This window comes from Bidens hawaiensis, unplaced genomic scaffold (assembly GCF_021521415.1).
Source record: "Bidens hawaiensis isolate Kalapana, Puna unplaced genomic scaffold, B.hawaiensis_p1.1 tig00017157_1, whole genome shotgun sequence".
Taxonomy (NCBI): domain Eukaryota; kingdom Viridiplantae; phylum Streptophyta; class Magnoliopsida; order Asterales; family Asteraceae; genus Bidens; species Bidens hawaiensis.
Window position 1 is genome coordinate 136,795 of NW_027492594.1, and position 17,180 is coordinate 153,974.

The 17,180-nt window shown below is 34.5% G+C and overlaps 2 protein-coding genes across 2 annotated transcripts; one reads left to right on the forward strand and one right to left on the reverse strand.

Moving 5' to 3' along the window:
• The first annotated feature begins 4,731 nt into the window (after positions 1–4,731).
• Positions 4,732–8,519, forward strand: LOC143553168 (acyltransferase GLAUCE-like). Its single transcript, XM_077043207.1, has 2 exons — positions 4,732–5,197; positions 7,400–8,519. The coding sequence occupies exons 1-2, from the start codon at positions 4,736–4,738 to the stop codon at positions 8,288–8,290; spliced, it is 1,353 nt and encodes a 450-aa protein (XP_076899322.1). The 5' UTR covers positions 4,732–4,735; the 3' UTR covers positions 8,291–8,519.
• A 457-nt stretch (positions 8,520–8,976) lies between these two features.
• Positions 8,977–16,984, reverse strand: LOC143553187 (chromatin assembly factor 1 subunit FAS1-like). The gene is made up of 12 exons (XM_077043225.1): positions 16,343–16,984; positions 15,605–15,704; positions 14,466–14,613; positions 14,264–14,381; positions 13,526–13,866; positions 13,171–13,449; positions 12,662–12,743; positions 12,192–12,320; positions 11,240–11,632; positions 10,090–10,227; positions 9,791–9,836; positions 8,977–9,260 (listed from the first exon to the last, which is right to left on the reverse strand). Exons 1-12 carry the CDS (start codon positions 16,775–16,777, stop codon positions 9,097–9,099), a joined length of 2,373 nt encoding a protein of 790 aa, XP_076899340.1. The 5' UTR covers positions 16,778–16,984; the 3' UTR covers positions 8,977–9,096.
• Positions 16,985–17,180: the final 196 nt, after the last annotated feature.

Here is a 17,180-nt window from a genome sequence, read left to right on the forward strand (position 1 = left end):
ATATATATTCAAAAGACGGGATTATAAAGCACCCGTTTAAGTTGTTACAAAATATTTATGTGTTTATAATTACAAACCACCATATTAAGTTATTACAAAACAATCCGAGCCATCGGATATTAGTAGCACTTCGACTCATCCAAGCGCTATCATTGTTCACCTGCAAAATGTAAGAAAATACGTCAGCAACGAATGCTGGTGAACACGCTGACGCAAAAATACTTTCTTTTACTTTATTACCCCTCTAGACTACGCCTGTCTCGGCCCAACGTGGCTTAGGAATAACAAAGTCAAATAACACAATATAAACTAGAGCCTCTACGCTAGGTCACCTCAGCAAACACCGCAGCGTTCGACTTAGTTAAGTACCCGTAAATATACACAACGGTCGTACTCCCTGCAGGAGAGCATCCTACGACCAAGGGTGGTGCGATCATGCCCATACATCGCATAGTACCACCTATGTAATGATCCAGACATATGTATACCACAGCCTGAGGGCTAGGTTTATACCCATAATTATAATGGTTTTAGGAACACATAGTTCCTTGTAAACAATAACAAGTTGACTCATTTGAAAACAAGTTTATAAAAGATGGGGGCGTATTCACCTTATCTCTTTAGGATCGGCTTCACTCACCGTCCAAGGGTCTTTCCATTTCTTTATCTCGCACCTATAGTATGAGTATAAATATTTGTTAGTCGGATACACGGATCCAGCTTAAGACCTTTAGTCTTATATCTCAATCCTTGATTGAACCTTTAGTTCAATTCTTATTTACTTGAAAACCTTTAGATTAAAAGTAAATTATAAACATTTAGTTTATATTCAAAACCGGACGTTTCTTCTTCTCCAAGAAACGTAATCATTTTCTTTATTATTTAAGAATACTCTTTATTCACTAAATAATATTTTCATAACAAAGAATATATATACATATATACTTACACACATATGTATTTATCATATTCAACATACATTCTTTTACTCATTTCTTTGTTATGTTTTCTTTCTTTTCTTTTATCGAGGTATCGAGTATAAACTCGACTTAAGGCTTAAGCCTTTAATATAATATTGAATTATATTGAATTCATTATTACGCCTAACCTTAGTGGCGTATAGAAACCCTAGGGACTCGAGCAGCACTCCAACGCCGCTTCTTTTCTCGAACAAATCAACAAACGCCAATCTTCAACACACGATGGCACGCTTATCGAGACTCATCGCCATTACGACAAACACCTTCTTGATATGTGGGTGGAAGGTGGCACAAACTTCGAGGAAACGTAGCTTCACAAACGAGGGATCGTTGCACGCTTATCAAGACAGAACGTTAATATGATTGTCGGGATTTAGAGAGAAGTTAGAGAGAGAGTTGAGAGCTGAGTTTGGATGTGAAAATATGAAATCCCGGACTTGCTATTTATTGAGCTGAAATTGGTCCCCATCGCGATACGTGATCGGTTCCTGGGCAGACCTATCGCGTATCGCGATATAGGTCTGCTGACTCACTGCGTAGACCTGCCACGTGTTGACACGTGGCAGGCGCCGCTTCACGTGGCGACACGTGGTAGTAGTGCTGCCACGTGGTAACACGTGACATAAGGTGGTGCCACCGTGTGCCACGTGGCACATTGTGTCAGAGACTCCATCGCGGTACGCGATGGACCTCTCCTTTTGTCAATCGCATAGCGCGATAGGACAAGAAACCAGATTTTTGATTTCTAACCCTCAAGTTTGGAATTTTGGCAATTTTAGTCCCTAGATTTTGGAAAGTTGATACTTTGAACTCGAAATTTTTCACGTTGTTACATCCTCCCCACCTTGAAACAAATCTCGTCCTCGAGATTGCTTTACAAGAATAGTTGGGGGTATTTCTTTCTCATTTCCGATTCGAGTTCCCAAGTATATTCGGGCCCTCTACGCGAGTCCCATTTTACTTTCACTATTTTCAGTGTTCTTTTCTTTAGTTTCTTTGTTTTCGAATCTTCAATTTGAATTGGACGTTCTACGAATTTTAAGTTCTCATTTATTTCAACGTCTTTTAATGGCATAGCCAACGATTCATCGGTCAAACACTTACGCAGATTCGAAACATGGAATACATCGTGTATCCATTGCATTTCCTCAGGCAGTCGCAAACGGTATGCAACAGTGCCGATTCGTTCGAGTACCTCAAAAGGTCCAACGAATCGAGGACTCAATTTTCCTTTCTTACCGAAGCAAACAACGCATTTCCACGGCGAGACTTTTAAAAGTACTTTTTCACCGACATTGAATTCTAATGGCTTACGACGAACATCGGCGTAACTGTTTTGGCGATCACGTGCCGTCTTAAGTCGTTCTCGGATTTGAATAACTTTGTCGGTAGCTTTTTGGACTATCTCGGGTCCAGATAACTGATTGTCTCCGGTTTCAGACCAACACACGGGCGTTCTACACTTTCTTCCATACAACGCCTCGAATGGTGCGGTTTGAATACTTGCGTGATAGCTATTATTGTACGAGAATTCCATTAGGGGTAAGTGGTCGTCCCAACTTCCACCTAAATCGATCACACAAGCGCGGAGCATATCTTCCAACGTTTGAATCATCCTTTCGCTTTGCCCATCGGTTTGTGGATGATAAGCGGTGCTAAGGTTCAACTTTGTACCAAGAGCTTGTTGGAAGCTTTTACAGAAGTGAGACGTAAAACGACTGTCTTGATCAGAAATTATAGACAACGGTACTCCATGTAAAGCAACGATGGTGTTTACATAGATACGCGCTAATCTATCCATAGAGTATGACTCATTGATGGGTATAAAGTGTGCGGACTTTGTCAATTGATCCACAATTACCCATATTGCATTGTGTTGTCGAGTCGTCTTTGGGAGTTTGGTAATGAAATCCATAGTAATCAACTCCCACTTCCACACGGGAAGTTCGGGTTGCTGAAGCAATCCCGAAGGCTTTTGATGTTCAGCCTTGACCTTTAAACATGTCAAACAGTTTGCAACATGCGAAGCGACATCCCTTTTCATCCTATTCCACCAATAGTTTGCTTTAAGATTGTGGTACATTTTGTCGCTTCCGGGATGCATCATATATTTCGATTTGTGAGCTTCGTTCAAGATTTTCTCATGTAAGCCTCCAACGATTGGTACCCAAATCCTATTACCGAGTCTAAGGATACCAACGTCACCTTTGACTAACGAGTCAATGGTACCGTTACGTTTTTCGTCGAAGATTTGGTTTTCATTTATCGCTTGAGTTTGAGCAGATTTGATTTGTTCGAAAAGGTCAATTTGAAGCTCTAGACGTAACGCTCGAACTCGTTTTGGTTTCTCATGCTCTTTACGACTTAAGGCATCGGCCACAACGTTGGCCTTGCCTTCATGGTAAACAATCTCGCAATCATAGTCATTGAGCGTTTCCATCCATCGCCGTTGGCGCATGTTAAGCTCTTTTTGGTCGAAAATATATTTCAAGCTCTTATGATCGGTGTACACGGTAAATCTTACCCAATTACGAGACTGGTGGTGGTGTAATGGTGTTTTGGGATTGTCATTTGGGGTTGGATTCGAGTTTCTGAAATAGGTTTCGGGTGGATTTGGATTTGGGTAAGTGGATGATTGGATCTGGTGGGTTTGATTGGAGATTATTGTTATTAGTTTGTAGTTTTTTGTTAACTGTTAAAGTTTTTTGTTAATTTTGTAGAAAGTTTAGGTTTGATGAATTATTGTTATTAGTTTGTAGCTGAAAAAAGTTTGTAGTTTTTTGTTAATTGTAAAAGTTTTTTGTTAAATTTCAGTTTATTTAAATTTTAGTTTATTTTAGCAGTGCAGACGTTCAAAAACAAATAGTCTTCTTGTTACAGACTGTAGAGGTTTGGTTCACCTCTTCTACTACAGATGTTTGCATATGTGGTCCGCAAACTACAAACATTTTACATCTGAAAAAACAAATAACACCTCAATGTTTATTTTTCAGCTTTCTTGCATCTATATTATTATTAGACCACACACAATAAGTAGTCAGCTTAATAAAATTAACCCCAAAATCATTAAAACTCACTTTGAAAAACACTAAAATATAATTAATAAGAAAATTTTAAAAACACCCAAAAAAAATATTATCACACTAGGTCAGATCTCGTGTACGGGCGACAATAAACCAAAAATAATAAAATAAATAAATAAAAAATACATCATAAATAATTACAAGCATTTTCAATTCATATATGAAATATAAAAACTTTTTACTTACAACACCTTATATCATTCTCTATATTGTATGGGTTGGATGAGAATGCTCTTAGAAAGTTGCCACGTATGATTGAAAGGAGCTAGAGAATAACATGTGAAGTTAAATGGTTTTTGTTTATTAGTAGATTAAGATTAACCACTCATAGTCATGTCTTATAACATTTTTTATATTTATTATACAATAAAGCTAAAGTAAAGAGTTAAGAGTGAGTAAATACGATTGTACCTAAAGCAACCAACAATACAAGTTCCATCATGCAGAAAGACTGACACCAAGTACTATTGGTCCCACCTTTTCCAGCTTCAAACTCCTCATAACTTCTCTCGTAGTATTTTTATTTTTTTGCTTTATACTAACCTACGTAAAATCAATCTTACCAGTACTACTACTGTTGTTTCGTACGTAGAAAAGAAAACCAATCTTATAAAAAGCAAAAACAACCAAACCCCTAAAACTAAAACTAAAACCATACACACCACCAACACCATGGGAACCACCCTTTACCAAACCCAAACTCCCAACATCATCCAAGACCTCAAAGTAACCATCCATGACACCATCACCATCATCCCACCTCACCCGACCAATAACCGCTCTATGTTTCTATCCAATATCGACCAAGTTCTCAACTTTAACGTTGAAACCGTTCATTTCTTTGTCGCAAACCCTCACTTCCCCCCTGAATTAGTGACAGAAAAGCTTAAATCCGCGTTGAGTAAGGCGTTGGTGCCGTATGATTTCTTGGCTGGGAGGTTAAGGTTGAACCCTGACTCGCAACGCCTTGAGTTTGATTGTAATGGGGCTGGTGTTCAGTTCGTGGTCGGTTCGAGTGAGTTTGAGTTGGGTGAGATTGGTGACTTGGTGTATCCGAACCCCGGGTTTAGACAGTTGGTTCAAAAGAGCTATGGTGACCTGGCTATGCATGATCGACCCTTATGCATTTTTCAGGTATGCAAGTTTTGCATGTTTAATTCCTATATATCACTTTTATCTTTTTTATAAAACTAATAGTTTTATAATTAGGTTTAGATCAATTACAAATAATCGTTATCATGAAAAATGTATAAATAACTAGAGTAATTATTATTATTATTCTGTAACTTTTGAACTACAATAATTATTACACCATTTTATTTTTATAGCATTATTACTCTACTTATTTGTGTGTTTATTAGGTTAATTTTATTTGTACCGGATCTCAATCCTTTGTGATCACATATATTCTTTTTTATAATTTATTGATGTGGTGATATTGATATATTCAAGAATTACATATATGGTTTTGAATATGAATATATCTAGGTAGTCAAAAACTCATGTTACCGGATTAGGAAATAAAGATTGTTCAAAGCATATATAATTATCATTGATTGAGAATAACATGGTGATGCCAACATAAACCAATCCTATGTACGTTTCAAAGTCTCCAAATTTGGCCAAACCTAATAAAGAGGTTCATTGATGAGAGGCTTTCTTTCGTAGCGAAAGTGATTAAATATATTGTAGATTTTAGTACTATGATCATAACACTATCTTTATTTATCTACTAATTATCATGACTATTGTTGTTGTTATTACATTTACTACTACCTATTTATTTATTGTGTTTATTTGTTTTTTCTCTACTGGTTAGAGCTAGGCATATTATTTGAACTATGTATCATTTTTGGTTTTCGAGCAAGGGGACTTTTTAAATCAACCTCTTTATTCTTTGAATAAAGGTACGGTTTGTCTACATCTGACCCTTCATAGACCCTGCTAATAACTTTGATATTGGTAGGATTTTTACTACGTATGTTTGTTGTATTATTGTGATTATAAATGACACAAATATACAATTAATCATGAAACATTTGACTAAATTTTAAGTTCTTATATGCTTTGCTAATTTACTTTATATTTTCTATAATTTCGTAAAAAACTATCCACGATCGTGAAAAGATATAAATAAAAAATGGGCTTGACGATTGAGAAAGTTAGGAGATAAGTTAAGTGTTTAATAATGGACAATGGCCTTTAAAGAAAGGTATATACAACCGTACAATTAGGTCCGCCATAAATATAGCTTGACAAGCAATGCATATACATGATTAAATAGCTACCTGCCCAAATTAAGTGCCGTCACATGCATCAGCCAAATGTGTGAAATAATTTATTAATATGATACTCTTATTATATCTTTTTTAGGAAAGGATAACTCTTAAGTCCACTAATATGTTTCTAAATATACATAATATGTCCATCGAATTCTTTTATATTAATATAAAGGAAAATTGGTTTTTATTGATCCCAACTATCGTCTTTTGGTCACTGCCGGTTACTAACGAATTGGCAGCTAACGGCTCCAACTTTTAACGTATATGTTCCTAATGGCCCACAACTAACAGAATTCTAACGTCATTAGTTTCAGGTCGCCGTAAAAACGTTTTTGGCCGGAAAACACACATTTTTTCTCGAAACTCAACAATTTTGTCCCAAACATCATGGTAATTTTGTATCGTACCTTTAGGAACCTTTCTCAAGTAAAAGCCCAAATTATTGAGGTCGCCCGAACCCTAGAACCATCGTCGGAATCAGTTGATGGTGCTTAAGTGATGGTGGTTGGTTGGAGGTGAGTCAATTGGTGGCGGTGTCCAGGTGGTGTTTTCCGGCAAGAAAATTGACTTTCCCAGGCAAAAACGTTTTTCCGGCAACCTGAAACTAACAGCGTTAGGTTTCTGTTAGCCGCGGACCGTTATGAATAAATACATTAAAAGTTGGGACCATCAATGACCAATTCGTTAGTTGGGACCGACAGTGACCAAAATGCAATAGTTTGGGCCAATAAAAACCAATTTTCCTAATATAAATAAATGAAAATCTTGTAAGTACTAACAAACATATTTTTCTTTCGTTACATGTATATAAATATTTTTTTAATTCCAAAAGCTGACAAGAATGTGACGGGTCGACTCACGTAATGACAATCAATATCTTATGATATTTATCTAACACGTTCACTTGTTTCGGGTTTGGTTTGGTCTAAACATGATACACGATCGCTTATCGTTCATGATCATTGATACGATCACATAAAGTGCACATATTATGGTTAGAACATATCCCTATAAAATTGCTAACATTTATATTTGTGTGTTGTAAATGCAACAGTTGACATCCTTCAAGTGTGGTGGATTTGCAATAGGCGTGGCAACAAACCATGCAACTTTTGATGGCTTAAGCTTCAAAACATTTCTTGAAAATATTGCTTCTTTAGCGGCTGATAAACCACTCGCCACCGTTCCCTGCAATGACCGCCACCTCTTGGCGGCAAGATCACCGCCACAAATCCAATTCGACCACCCTGAGCTACTCAAAATCCCTGCCGGAGTAGACCTCCCTAATCCCACCGTCTTTGACTCCCCTGAAGGTCAACTTGACTTCAAGATCTTCAACTTGACCTCAGATGACATAGCCCACCTCAAAAAGAAAGCCAAAGATGGGCCGGACTCACCCAATGCTAAAATAACCGGGTTCAATGTGGTTGCAGCCCATGTGTGGCGGTGCAAAGCTTTGTCATCAGGGTCAGAGTACGACCCTGAAAGGGTGTCCACTGTTCTATATGCGGTGGATATCCGGTCAAGATTGAACCTACCATCATCTTTAGCAGGCAATGCGGTTCTTAGTGCATATGCATCGGCTCGTTGCAAAGAGATTGAAGAAGCACCATTGGTAAAACTAGTGGAACTAGTGACTGAAGGTGCCAAAAGAATGACGGCTGAGTATGCTCAATCGGTGATTGATTGGGGAGAGGTGAATAAAGGTTTTCCAAATGGGGAATTTCTTATATCTTCGTGGTGGCGGTTAGGGTTTGCTGACGTGGCATACCCGTGGGGGAAACCGAGGTACAGCTGCCCCGTGGTTTATCATAGGAAAGATATAATATTACTCTTTCCGGATATTGTTGGCGCAAGTGACGACAACGAAGTGAATGTGTTGGTGGCTTTGCCTAGCAAAGAAATGGAAAAATTTGAGGCTTTGTTTCATAAGTTGTTGGCCTAATCACTTGGTGAATAGAAGTACCTAAGTTTGATATTATAATGAAGCATATATAAAGGAAGTACTTAAAAGGGTAATGTACTTCAAGACATGACTATATCTATATATGTTTTTAAGTAACATTGAAGCTAAAGTCATGTATATAGTTGAGGTTTATTATGTGCCTTTTAGTGGGTGTTTTGCATCTTGAGATTGTTATTGTAAACTGCTTTTGTTGTTATATAACTATTTGTGAGTAAAATATATTTTAGATAAACAGATTATTATATTTATCTTATCAAAATAAACAAGTCTAGACAAGTTCAACACTAAACTCATTTCTAGCTCTATGATCTAAACTCAAACTTTCCTCATGAATGCGTTTTCAAGCTCAAATTCAACTTGCGCCTCACTCGCTTTGTCTATTACTCTATTATATCTGTTTCATTGGTATACACAAATATATATGATTTATTTTTTACATAATGTTATATAATATTATTTAGTTTATTTTATCAAAACTTCTATACTAATAACTTTTATTTGATTATACTTATACACTACATAAAACATACAAGAAGCTTAGGGTCAATATTGACTATCAAGTGAGCTCCAATATAACCACTAATCAGAGTTCGGGCTGGAGCTTGTTTCATTTTGGTTTGATTTTAGATTTTAGTGAGTTAATCTCCAATAGCTGTAAACATAAATATTGCAAAACAAAATATAAACGCATAAACCCAAAAGATGAAATAATCCACGCAGGTTGACTTTTTACATAAGTGGACCACGATATCATAGGCAACACTAAAGCATACATGAAAACACTACTAACCATTGTTGTAGGTACTGCTCATTTGTTCTGCAGCTGGTGAGGTTTTTTCCATTGGTTGAGGAGAAGAGACTTGATTATGGCTTCGTGTTTTACCAGAAGGCGGCAGACACCTTTTCGAGAAAAATGCAGTTATAGATTTTGTTCCTTTTGTAGTTTTCTCTGTTTTGCAACAAAACAAAAGGTTAGCAGTTAGCACATAACCTACAATTGTAATTAGCCAATTACATATGTATGCAGCTGATGTTTTATAATATAGCTTAAAAACACTAACTTAAAATGTATTTCTAATGCATAAAGCCTCTTAAATCACTTTACTTGAAGAAATTAGATTATTATTGCAGTAATATTGTTTCTGTGACCATACTTGATTTTAAGGAAATTTGCCAGTTAAAGGTGGCAAGTTTCTACCACTAATTTATGAATAGATTTATTCATAATAACATTGAAAATTATTAACAAAGGAATCTTGAAAGAAAAGGGTTGAGACTTTAGAGAAATACACTTGCTATTTTATTCAAAAAGTCTTACATTACAGAAGTAATACAATTTCTGTAATCAAATTTCGACAAACCAGTTCTTAATTGTTAAAAATAAAACAAAAATGTTTCTGGTCAACAGATTTTGACCCATGACCCAACCGAGTCACTTTTTTTAACTTTTAAATAAAGCTAAAGGCGGGATGTGAGTACCTGGAGAAGATGATAAGCCAAATTTGTCTAGGATATCTTTCTTCACCTGCAAATTGAAATTATAATCAATATTAATTACTACTATTCCTGCTTTATTATGTAAATTATTCATTTCTACCCATTATCACATATTGTTGATAACGATTGTTCACAAATTGCACTAATTTGTTAAAATTGAATGGTATGTCAGTAATAACACAGCTTTTGAAATCATACTTGAATTAACTACTTATTTTATACAATTTTACTATGTTAACAATGAAATAAGTGACAGTCAACAAAATTAAATAATTACAAACCTGCCATCGATTATCAGCAAAAACAGATATTTCTCGCACTTTACTTCCCAACTGACATTTTGGGATATTTGGAAACTTTAAACGCAAGGTTTCCACCACTTTGTTAATCCCATGAGGGCAAGACTGTATGACAGAAACCTGAAATAATATATTCATCAAAAAAGTAATAAGGTAACAATTACAATAGTTAAAATTAACTGGCCCATTCAAAGTTCAAATATATGACCCATAACAATGACGGGTAGCAGGTCAGATAAATAAAATAAAAAAAAGATATAGCTAAAATAAAATCGAGTCAAACGATGCCCAAATACGCCCTTAGGAAACAATACATAGTAAAAAGATAACCGTTGCATATATATATGTTCTCTTATGCAACTTTGACAAGTGTGTTATTTGAAGTGAACATTAACCTTTTTGAAAACTTCGAAAATTTTGTTGCCCTTAAAAAATAAATAAGAGTAGACTATCCCAATAAGAACTTTGACATAATTCACCTCTTTATGCTATTATTCCTTTTCACGACTGTATTAATAAACACAAAACTATACAAAAGAAAAAACAAAATTTGGACAAAACATATTATCCAAATTTTTGCCTTTGGTTTATGATTAAGTAAAGCCAGCATGATCTCGTTACCTTTTTATGCAATTTTCCATTTGTTTTCCTCTTTTAGTTTAAATAAAACCAACACAATTACATTACCTTTTTAGACAATTTTCCCTTTTTTGTTATTGAAGACAAATTATATAAAAAAAATACAAAACTTGGGCAAAAAGTAATATTCCATTGTTTTCCTCAATTTAAATAAAACCGACATAGTTAAGTTACCTTTTTTGAAGACAATTTATATTAAAAAAAAAAACAGAACTTGTTTAAAATTATCTAGTTTAACCTAATCCAACCTTCTTTGACTTCAGTCAACCCAACCATATAATCATCTCCGTTAGTTTTAATAAAACCGACATAATTAAGTTGCATGTTTATGCAATTTTCCCTTTTCCAGAACCGTATTGAAGACAAATTATATTAAAAAACACAAAATTTGTTCAAAAAAGTTATTCGAGCCCACCTAATCCAACCAGTTTTGACCTGTTCAACCCACCTATTTTGCCTCCTCTAATTCAGATTAAAATTTTCATTTACTTACAAATTCGGGTAAATCTGAATCCGAGATGGTGGTGGACCCACTTGCAACTGGCAGCACACTACTTTTGCTACTTGAAGGGCAGTCTTCTTGTATCTCTTCTTGCATATCATCACCAGCTACAATCTCAATAGATGGGCCCACAGGGAAAGCACGAATGCACAGAGCTTGCGAACACAGGTGTTCAGTTTCTGATGTTGACTTTGACTTTTCATGCATCAGATTCAGTATTAGTACAGGTTTGTTTTTTCGAAGAGCGTGTTCAGTCAACGTGTTAAGATGCTTGAACTGTTTAAATAGTATTGAAAGCTCTTTGGTTTCCATTTGGTCACAAATATGTGAAGTATTTGCATCTTCGGTTATGTCATCATGATCCCTTCTGTCAACTTCAACACCCTGCAACAAAAAACATGTTAAATTGGAGTATTAAAAAAATAAAACGATTTATTTTTATACAAGTTTTTAACAAACTATGGTTATTTATAACTTGATACATAAAATGGCAAGAGAATACTTTTATAAAAGAAGATATGTATGGTGAGATTGGAGAAACAGTTTCAGTTTTAATCAAAAGAAGGGGTAATTAAGTAATTTTACGTTATCCTTTATTGATCACTTATGTTGCCACTAGTACGAATAATTACATAATCTAAAGCAGAATCAGACTAGCCAATGAGAAATGACTACACATGTTTTTTAGAAACCATAATAATCATTAATATTGTATAAGATTCTCTTATTAAGTGAAACTATGAGAAAATAAACTCAGTATTGATTTTATTTCAAATCATTAAATGGGCGGCTTAATGACATTTCAAAACATATAACATGTTACACATGAGAAGCATACACGTATAAAAATAATTCTTCCAGGTTTTATTGTAATTTAAAAAAAATTCAAACGCTTTAATTTACCTGATGTCATGATGAACATATAAAGTGAAGGCAAAAATACCTCATTTTCTGAAAGATATCCATCAGGTACAAAGAACCCGTCTTCACTTTCATCTTCATCATCAGCTTTTGATAAACTTTCATCATCTTCTTCCTTTTCACAGTCTGATAAGCTTTCACCAGGTTCCTCCTATGTCATTAAACATAACAGGAAAGTCAAGATAACGAGTCAAAATAGATTCGGAACGAAACGTGGTCAGATTTAGTACCTCAAATTGACCCAATTCCTAAGTAAACGGATCAAAATTGCCAGCAGTAATTAGAATGATATTTTTAAAAATCAATTAAATAATTTGTCATAAACACAAGACTCAAACAAAATGCTAAATGAATGATTATTAAACAACCGTTTCTTTTACGTATCAAAAACTTATAGTTTTGAAGATCAGTTTGTCAAAATGTTGCATAAACTTGATATGATTTCCACAAAATGAGAATTAATGATTAAGTAGCAAAAACCTTTCAAAATACCTCTTCCCATTCTTCATCACTATCAATCTCATAATCAAGCTCTGGATCCTTAAGAAGAGGGCAACGAGCTCTAACAACTTCACTGAAAACAGATGAAGGAAAAATTAAACGCAGTGATTTAATGGTTGAATATAGAATCTGTCAACTGAAAGAACAAATAAAGTCAATACAAACATTCAATTTCTGAAATCACACAGATAATTGACTAAATAATAAACTTCATAGAAAAAAATAAAATATATACAAGCAAAAAACGATATACAAGTACATAACTGGAGCAGATAATTTGAAACAGTTATATTTTAATTTAAAAAAAAAACTGCAACTGTTAGTACACCCTTCCTTTTTTTCATAAGAATGTCCATATCAAACCAGATTTTTATAATTTGGAAAACATCAAAAAAAAATTTCAAAGGTGGGTAATATCAAATCATATTTTTATCAATAGAAACAATTAAAAATAATAGGTCTAACGATAAAAAAATAAACAATAAGTATATATGATCCACCTTTTTTCGGGCCAATAGCCATAAAATGCAGGTCTGTGGCTCTTATCAAACTGTAGCAACTGTATACACCGACTCAATTTCTGGCTACCAGAAACCGAACCATCTGAGTTTGCGCTATATTTTAATTCAGTTTCAAATTTGTCCACAACTGAGTCGTATTCACCCTTGCTGGTTAGTTTAAGCTCCTTGAACAAAACCGTTTTGGGGGCACGCCTAACGCCCCAATGTCTTCTTCTGCTTCTAGAATGACCCAATTGATGCCAAGAATCCAAGTGTTCTCTAAATTTAAAAAAAAAATTGTAATAAAATCAAATATAACGACAAAGAGAATGTAAAAGAGAAAAAAAGAACTTACTTCCATAACTGGTTTGCATCAAACTCGTGTTTCAATAAAAGAGCATCATCCATTGAATGAACAATTGAATCAGATTCTTTTTGCTTATGTGAAATGTTAGTAGCGGATTCTTTGACTGTTGACTGGTCAACCTGCAAAGGTGAACTGTTTTTACCCTTTTTAAGAAACCGCTCCAAGATTGAGGCTTGTTTTTGTAAAGCAAGTTGCTTTTTTTGTTCGTTCTCTTCTTTTTCACGGCGCCCCGCTTCTTCTTGCTTCTTTTTTAACTGTTTTTTTGTTTCATTTTCGCAGCGTTTTTCCTCTTTTTCTGCCTCGTCTTGTAAACGCTTCTGCTCTTTTTCCTGCATTCAAAATCAAAACTGATCATCTAAAAGAAAAATAAAATTACTTATTTACTCTTCATTTTAACCTATAACACCAGATTTCTACTTCCACAAAATGTTCTCCATTTTTTTTCAACAGAAACGAAATTTTATCATTTAATATACTAACTCCTTAAGATTCAAAATCAAAACTGATCATCTAAAAGAAAAATAAAATTACTTATTTACTCTTCATTTTAACCTATAACAACAGATTTCGTCTTCCACAAATTGTTCTCCATTTTTTTTCAACAGAAACGAAACTTTATCATTGAATATACTAACTCCTTAACAGTCAATTATCTAAAAAATCTAACTATTACAACATAATGCATTTGAAACACATCCGAACACCCCTTAAAAAATAAGAACTTACATTGTGCAGCTTTTCCTTCAAAATTTTCCGCTCCATTCTCGCTTTCTGTTTCTCAATTTCACGTTTATTTTTCTCCAAATGTTTAACAACTTCTTCTTGTTTCGCCTCTTTCTCAGAACTTCAACCATAAATAAATTGTAAAACTAAAAACCAATAAAACAACACTAAACAAATAACCAGCTAAAATTACATTAATACTTACACATCACCACCGTTTTTCTGTTCCATCTTTTCAACTAGCGAGCGTATTTCGGCTTCATTTAACACTTTGCTAAGCCTTTCGGATGCTTTCAGAACCTTTTGTACACCATCTGAAGTGCTATGTGGCTTCATAAGTTCAGTTATAACAGCTGAAAATAAATCAATTAATGTCATTAAACATTATACAAATCAAGCATCATTTTTTAAACAGGTATCATTAGATATTCCCTGCGCTTAAGTCTATAGTTTCCAATGTGTAGAATGTTAGCAATCAAGTAACGGGTCAAAACAGCTAACTTTTAGTACATATCAAAACAGGCTGAACTGTAAAGATTTCCCCCCCCCCCTTTTTTCATGATAACAACTGATGTGTTAAACATGGTTACCAAAAACTACATTATTACCCTATGAATCAATTTTACTAAATACATTTAAAAGATTGTGTGAATCAATATATCCTTTTTTTGGTCACACACCATAATAGTATTTTCTTTACATATATATAGTATTAGAATTATTATTGCTAAGGGTACTATTAGTATTATTAATATTTTTATATTACTGTTGCACTTTGATTTCATTTATATTTCTTCATACATATGCACTTTAGAGCTGAGGGTCTCTCTGGAGCCACCTCTCTATCCCTTGGATAGAGGTACGGTGCGCCTACATCCCACCCTCCCCAGACCCTACTTATAGCTTTGCTGTTGGTGGGACTTCACTGGGTATGATTGATTGATTGATTGATTGATTGAATATATCACTTCCTGAAAACCATTTTTTACCCATTTGACCCCATAATCCCATATCACTTTTTAGCTAGATTATTCATATTTAAATCATTTGAGATCATATATAACCCATATTGACCCATCAAATGAATCCAAAATGCATAAAAAAACATATTAAATCAAGACAATAACAGAAAAAAAACAACAAAAAGCACTGTAGAGAATACCATAAAGATCTACTCGGAAATTATTCTTTCTTTGATCAACATGGAAATAATGAATGATTTGCAACCTTTAATGAATGCACAAAATTGTCGATTTCATTTTCATATCATGATCAGTATATAGGGTCAAGTTTTGACCATTAACTTATTAACAATGTAAAAAAGGTAAATAAATGAGCACTAACCAGAAACAGCAGTTATCCTCTCGTGTATCTTTTTGCGACACGTCCGCCGAATTTTAAGCGCACCACGACAAGACTTTGGAAGCAACTTTAAATCTCTAGTCTACAAAGTCAGCATTGGTCAACAAGGTTAGACCAACATAACAAGAAAGATCAAGATCCTTATAAATAGAAATCACATGCCACAAACATACTGTAACAGCCTATGGTAAATATCAACAATCAACAAATAAGGGAAATGTAAATATTTGACAAAAGTTAACCAGTTAAAATCAACATATCATAAATTAAAGACTTTCTACATAACAAAACAGATTGTGAATGCTTAAGAAAACAAGTAATCACACAAGGGATAACTGATAAACAAGATATATTCTATAAGTGATCTTTAAAAAATTTAGTATGAGATCATAAATTAAAGAATTTTCACCTACAGTCCTACCGAAATAGATTTTATGCGTTTGGGACTAGTTAATTATAATTAAAATGTCTAATCTTTTACATCATGTATCAAAACGCTTAATACGATTTACTTAGCAATCTCAAACAAATAATCACCACATAGCCAACCTAAACCTCCATACTCAAAATCACTCTAATTAAACCCTTCAAACAAATATAATAATAAAAATGTATCATCAGATAGCCATAAAACAATAAAAGATACTCAAAATCACTCTAATAATATCGAATTAATTAACATTAAACAACTAAATCTACTTTATAGTTTATATTTTATACCTCCCAGCACCAAAGACAAGAAGCAGATTCATCTTCCAACACATCAGCATTCAAATTCTCAACTCCATAACACCACCTCTGACCAACACTAATCACAGTGTTCTTCACAGCAGCAGCTGTCATACTCATAAATCCTTCTTTCTCTCTAATCCAATCCACCAGCTTCGATAACGGCAGACTACTCTCTTCAATCAAACACGCAATCATTTGATTATTACTCGAATAATACTTACCGATCTTAACTGAATCATCCACATTAATCATAATCAACCGCTTCATTCCGCTAAAACCTTCATTATAATACTCGATTAAACCGTCAATTTCTTCGCGTAAAACCCTAACTCTCGCCTCGCGTTCTTCTGTACTCAGAGTCAACTCGGCTCGCTTCCTCTTCTTCGGTTTCTTTGGAACGTTGATGATCATTGCGTCAGCCATTTGTGCGAAACGTAAACCCTAATTTTTTAGAGTTTGATCAAAGTAAAGTGGTGTTGTAAATGGATCACGAGTGCATGTTTCCCGCGTTGATGACACCTGTGACTCACGAATCGGTGCGGTGATTTCACTTGGTAGAAGATTAACCGAGCTTAAACGAACTCGACACTAAAATAAACTTCGGTTAAGTTTAGTGCGTAGAAGTCGTTTAGACTCACGAGCCGGATAAGATGTTTAACTATTTTAGTAGCTGTGGCTTATATAGTTTACTGTTTCATAATTGCTTACTGGGTGAACAAGTGATCTATGATTATTTTACGTGGTTTTGACTCAGCATGACTCGTTGGTAGATTTGAGTTTCCCCTTCTTTTCCGCATTGATGACACATTTGCACCTATCATTGGCT

Coding starts and splice junctions, on each gene's coding strand:
- LOC143553168 (XM_077043207.1), top strand. CDS start 4,736: ATGGGAACCACCCTTTACCAAACCCAAACTCCCAACATCATCCAAGAC. Junction 5,198..7,399: donor GACCCTTATGCATTTTTCAG/GTATGCAAGTTT, acceptor TAAATGCAACAG/TTGACATCCTTCAAGTGTGG.
- LOC143553187 (XM_077043225.1), bottom strand. CDS start 16,777: ATGGCTGACGCAATGATCATCAACGTTCCAAAGAAACCGAAGAAGAGG. Junction 14,382..14,465: donor CAGAAAAACGGTGGTGATGT/GTAAGTATTAAT, acceptor TTATGGTTGAAG/TTCTGAGAAAGAGGCGAAAC. Junction 12,321..12,661: donor GTGATGAAGAATGGGAAGAG/GTATTTTGAAAG, acceptor TTAATGACATAG/GAGGAACCTGGTGAAAGCTT.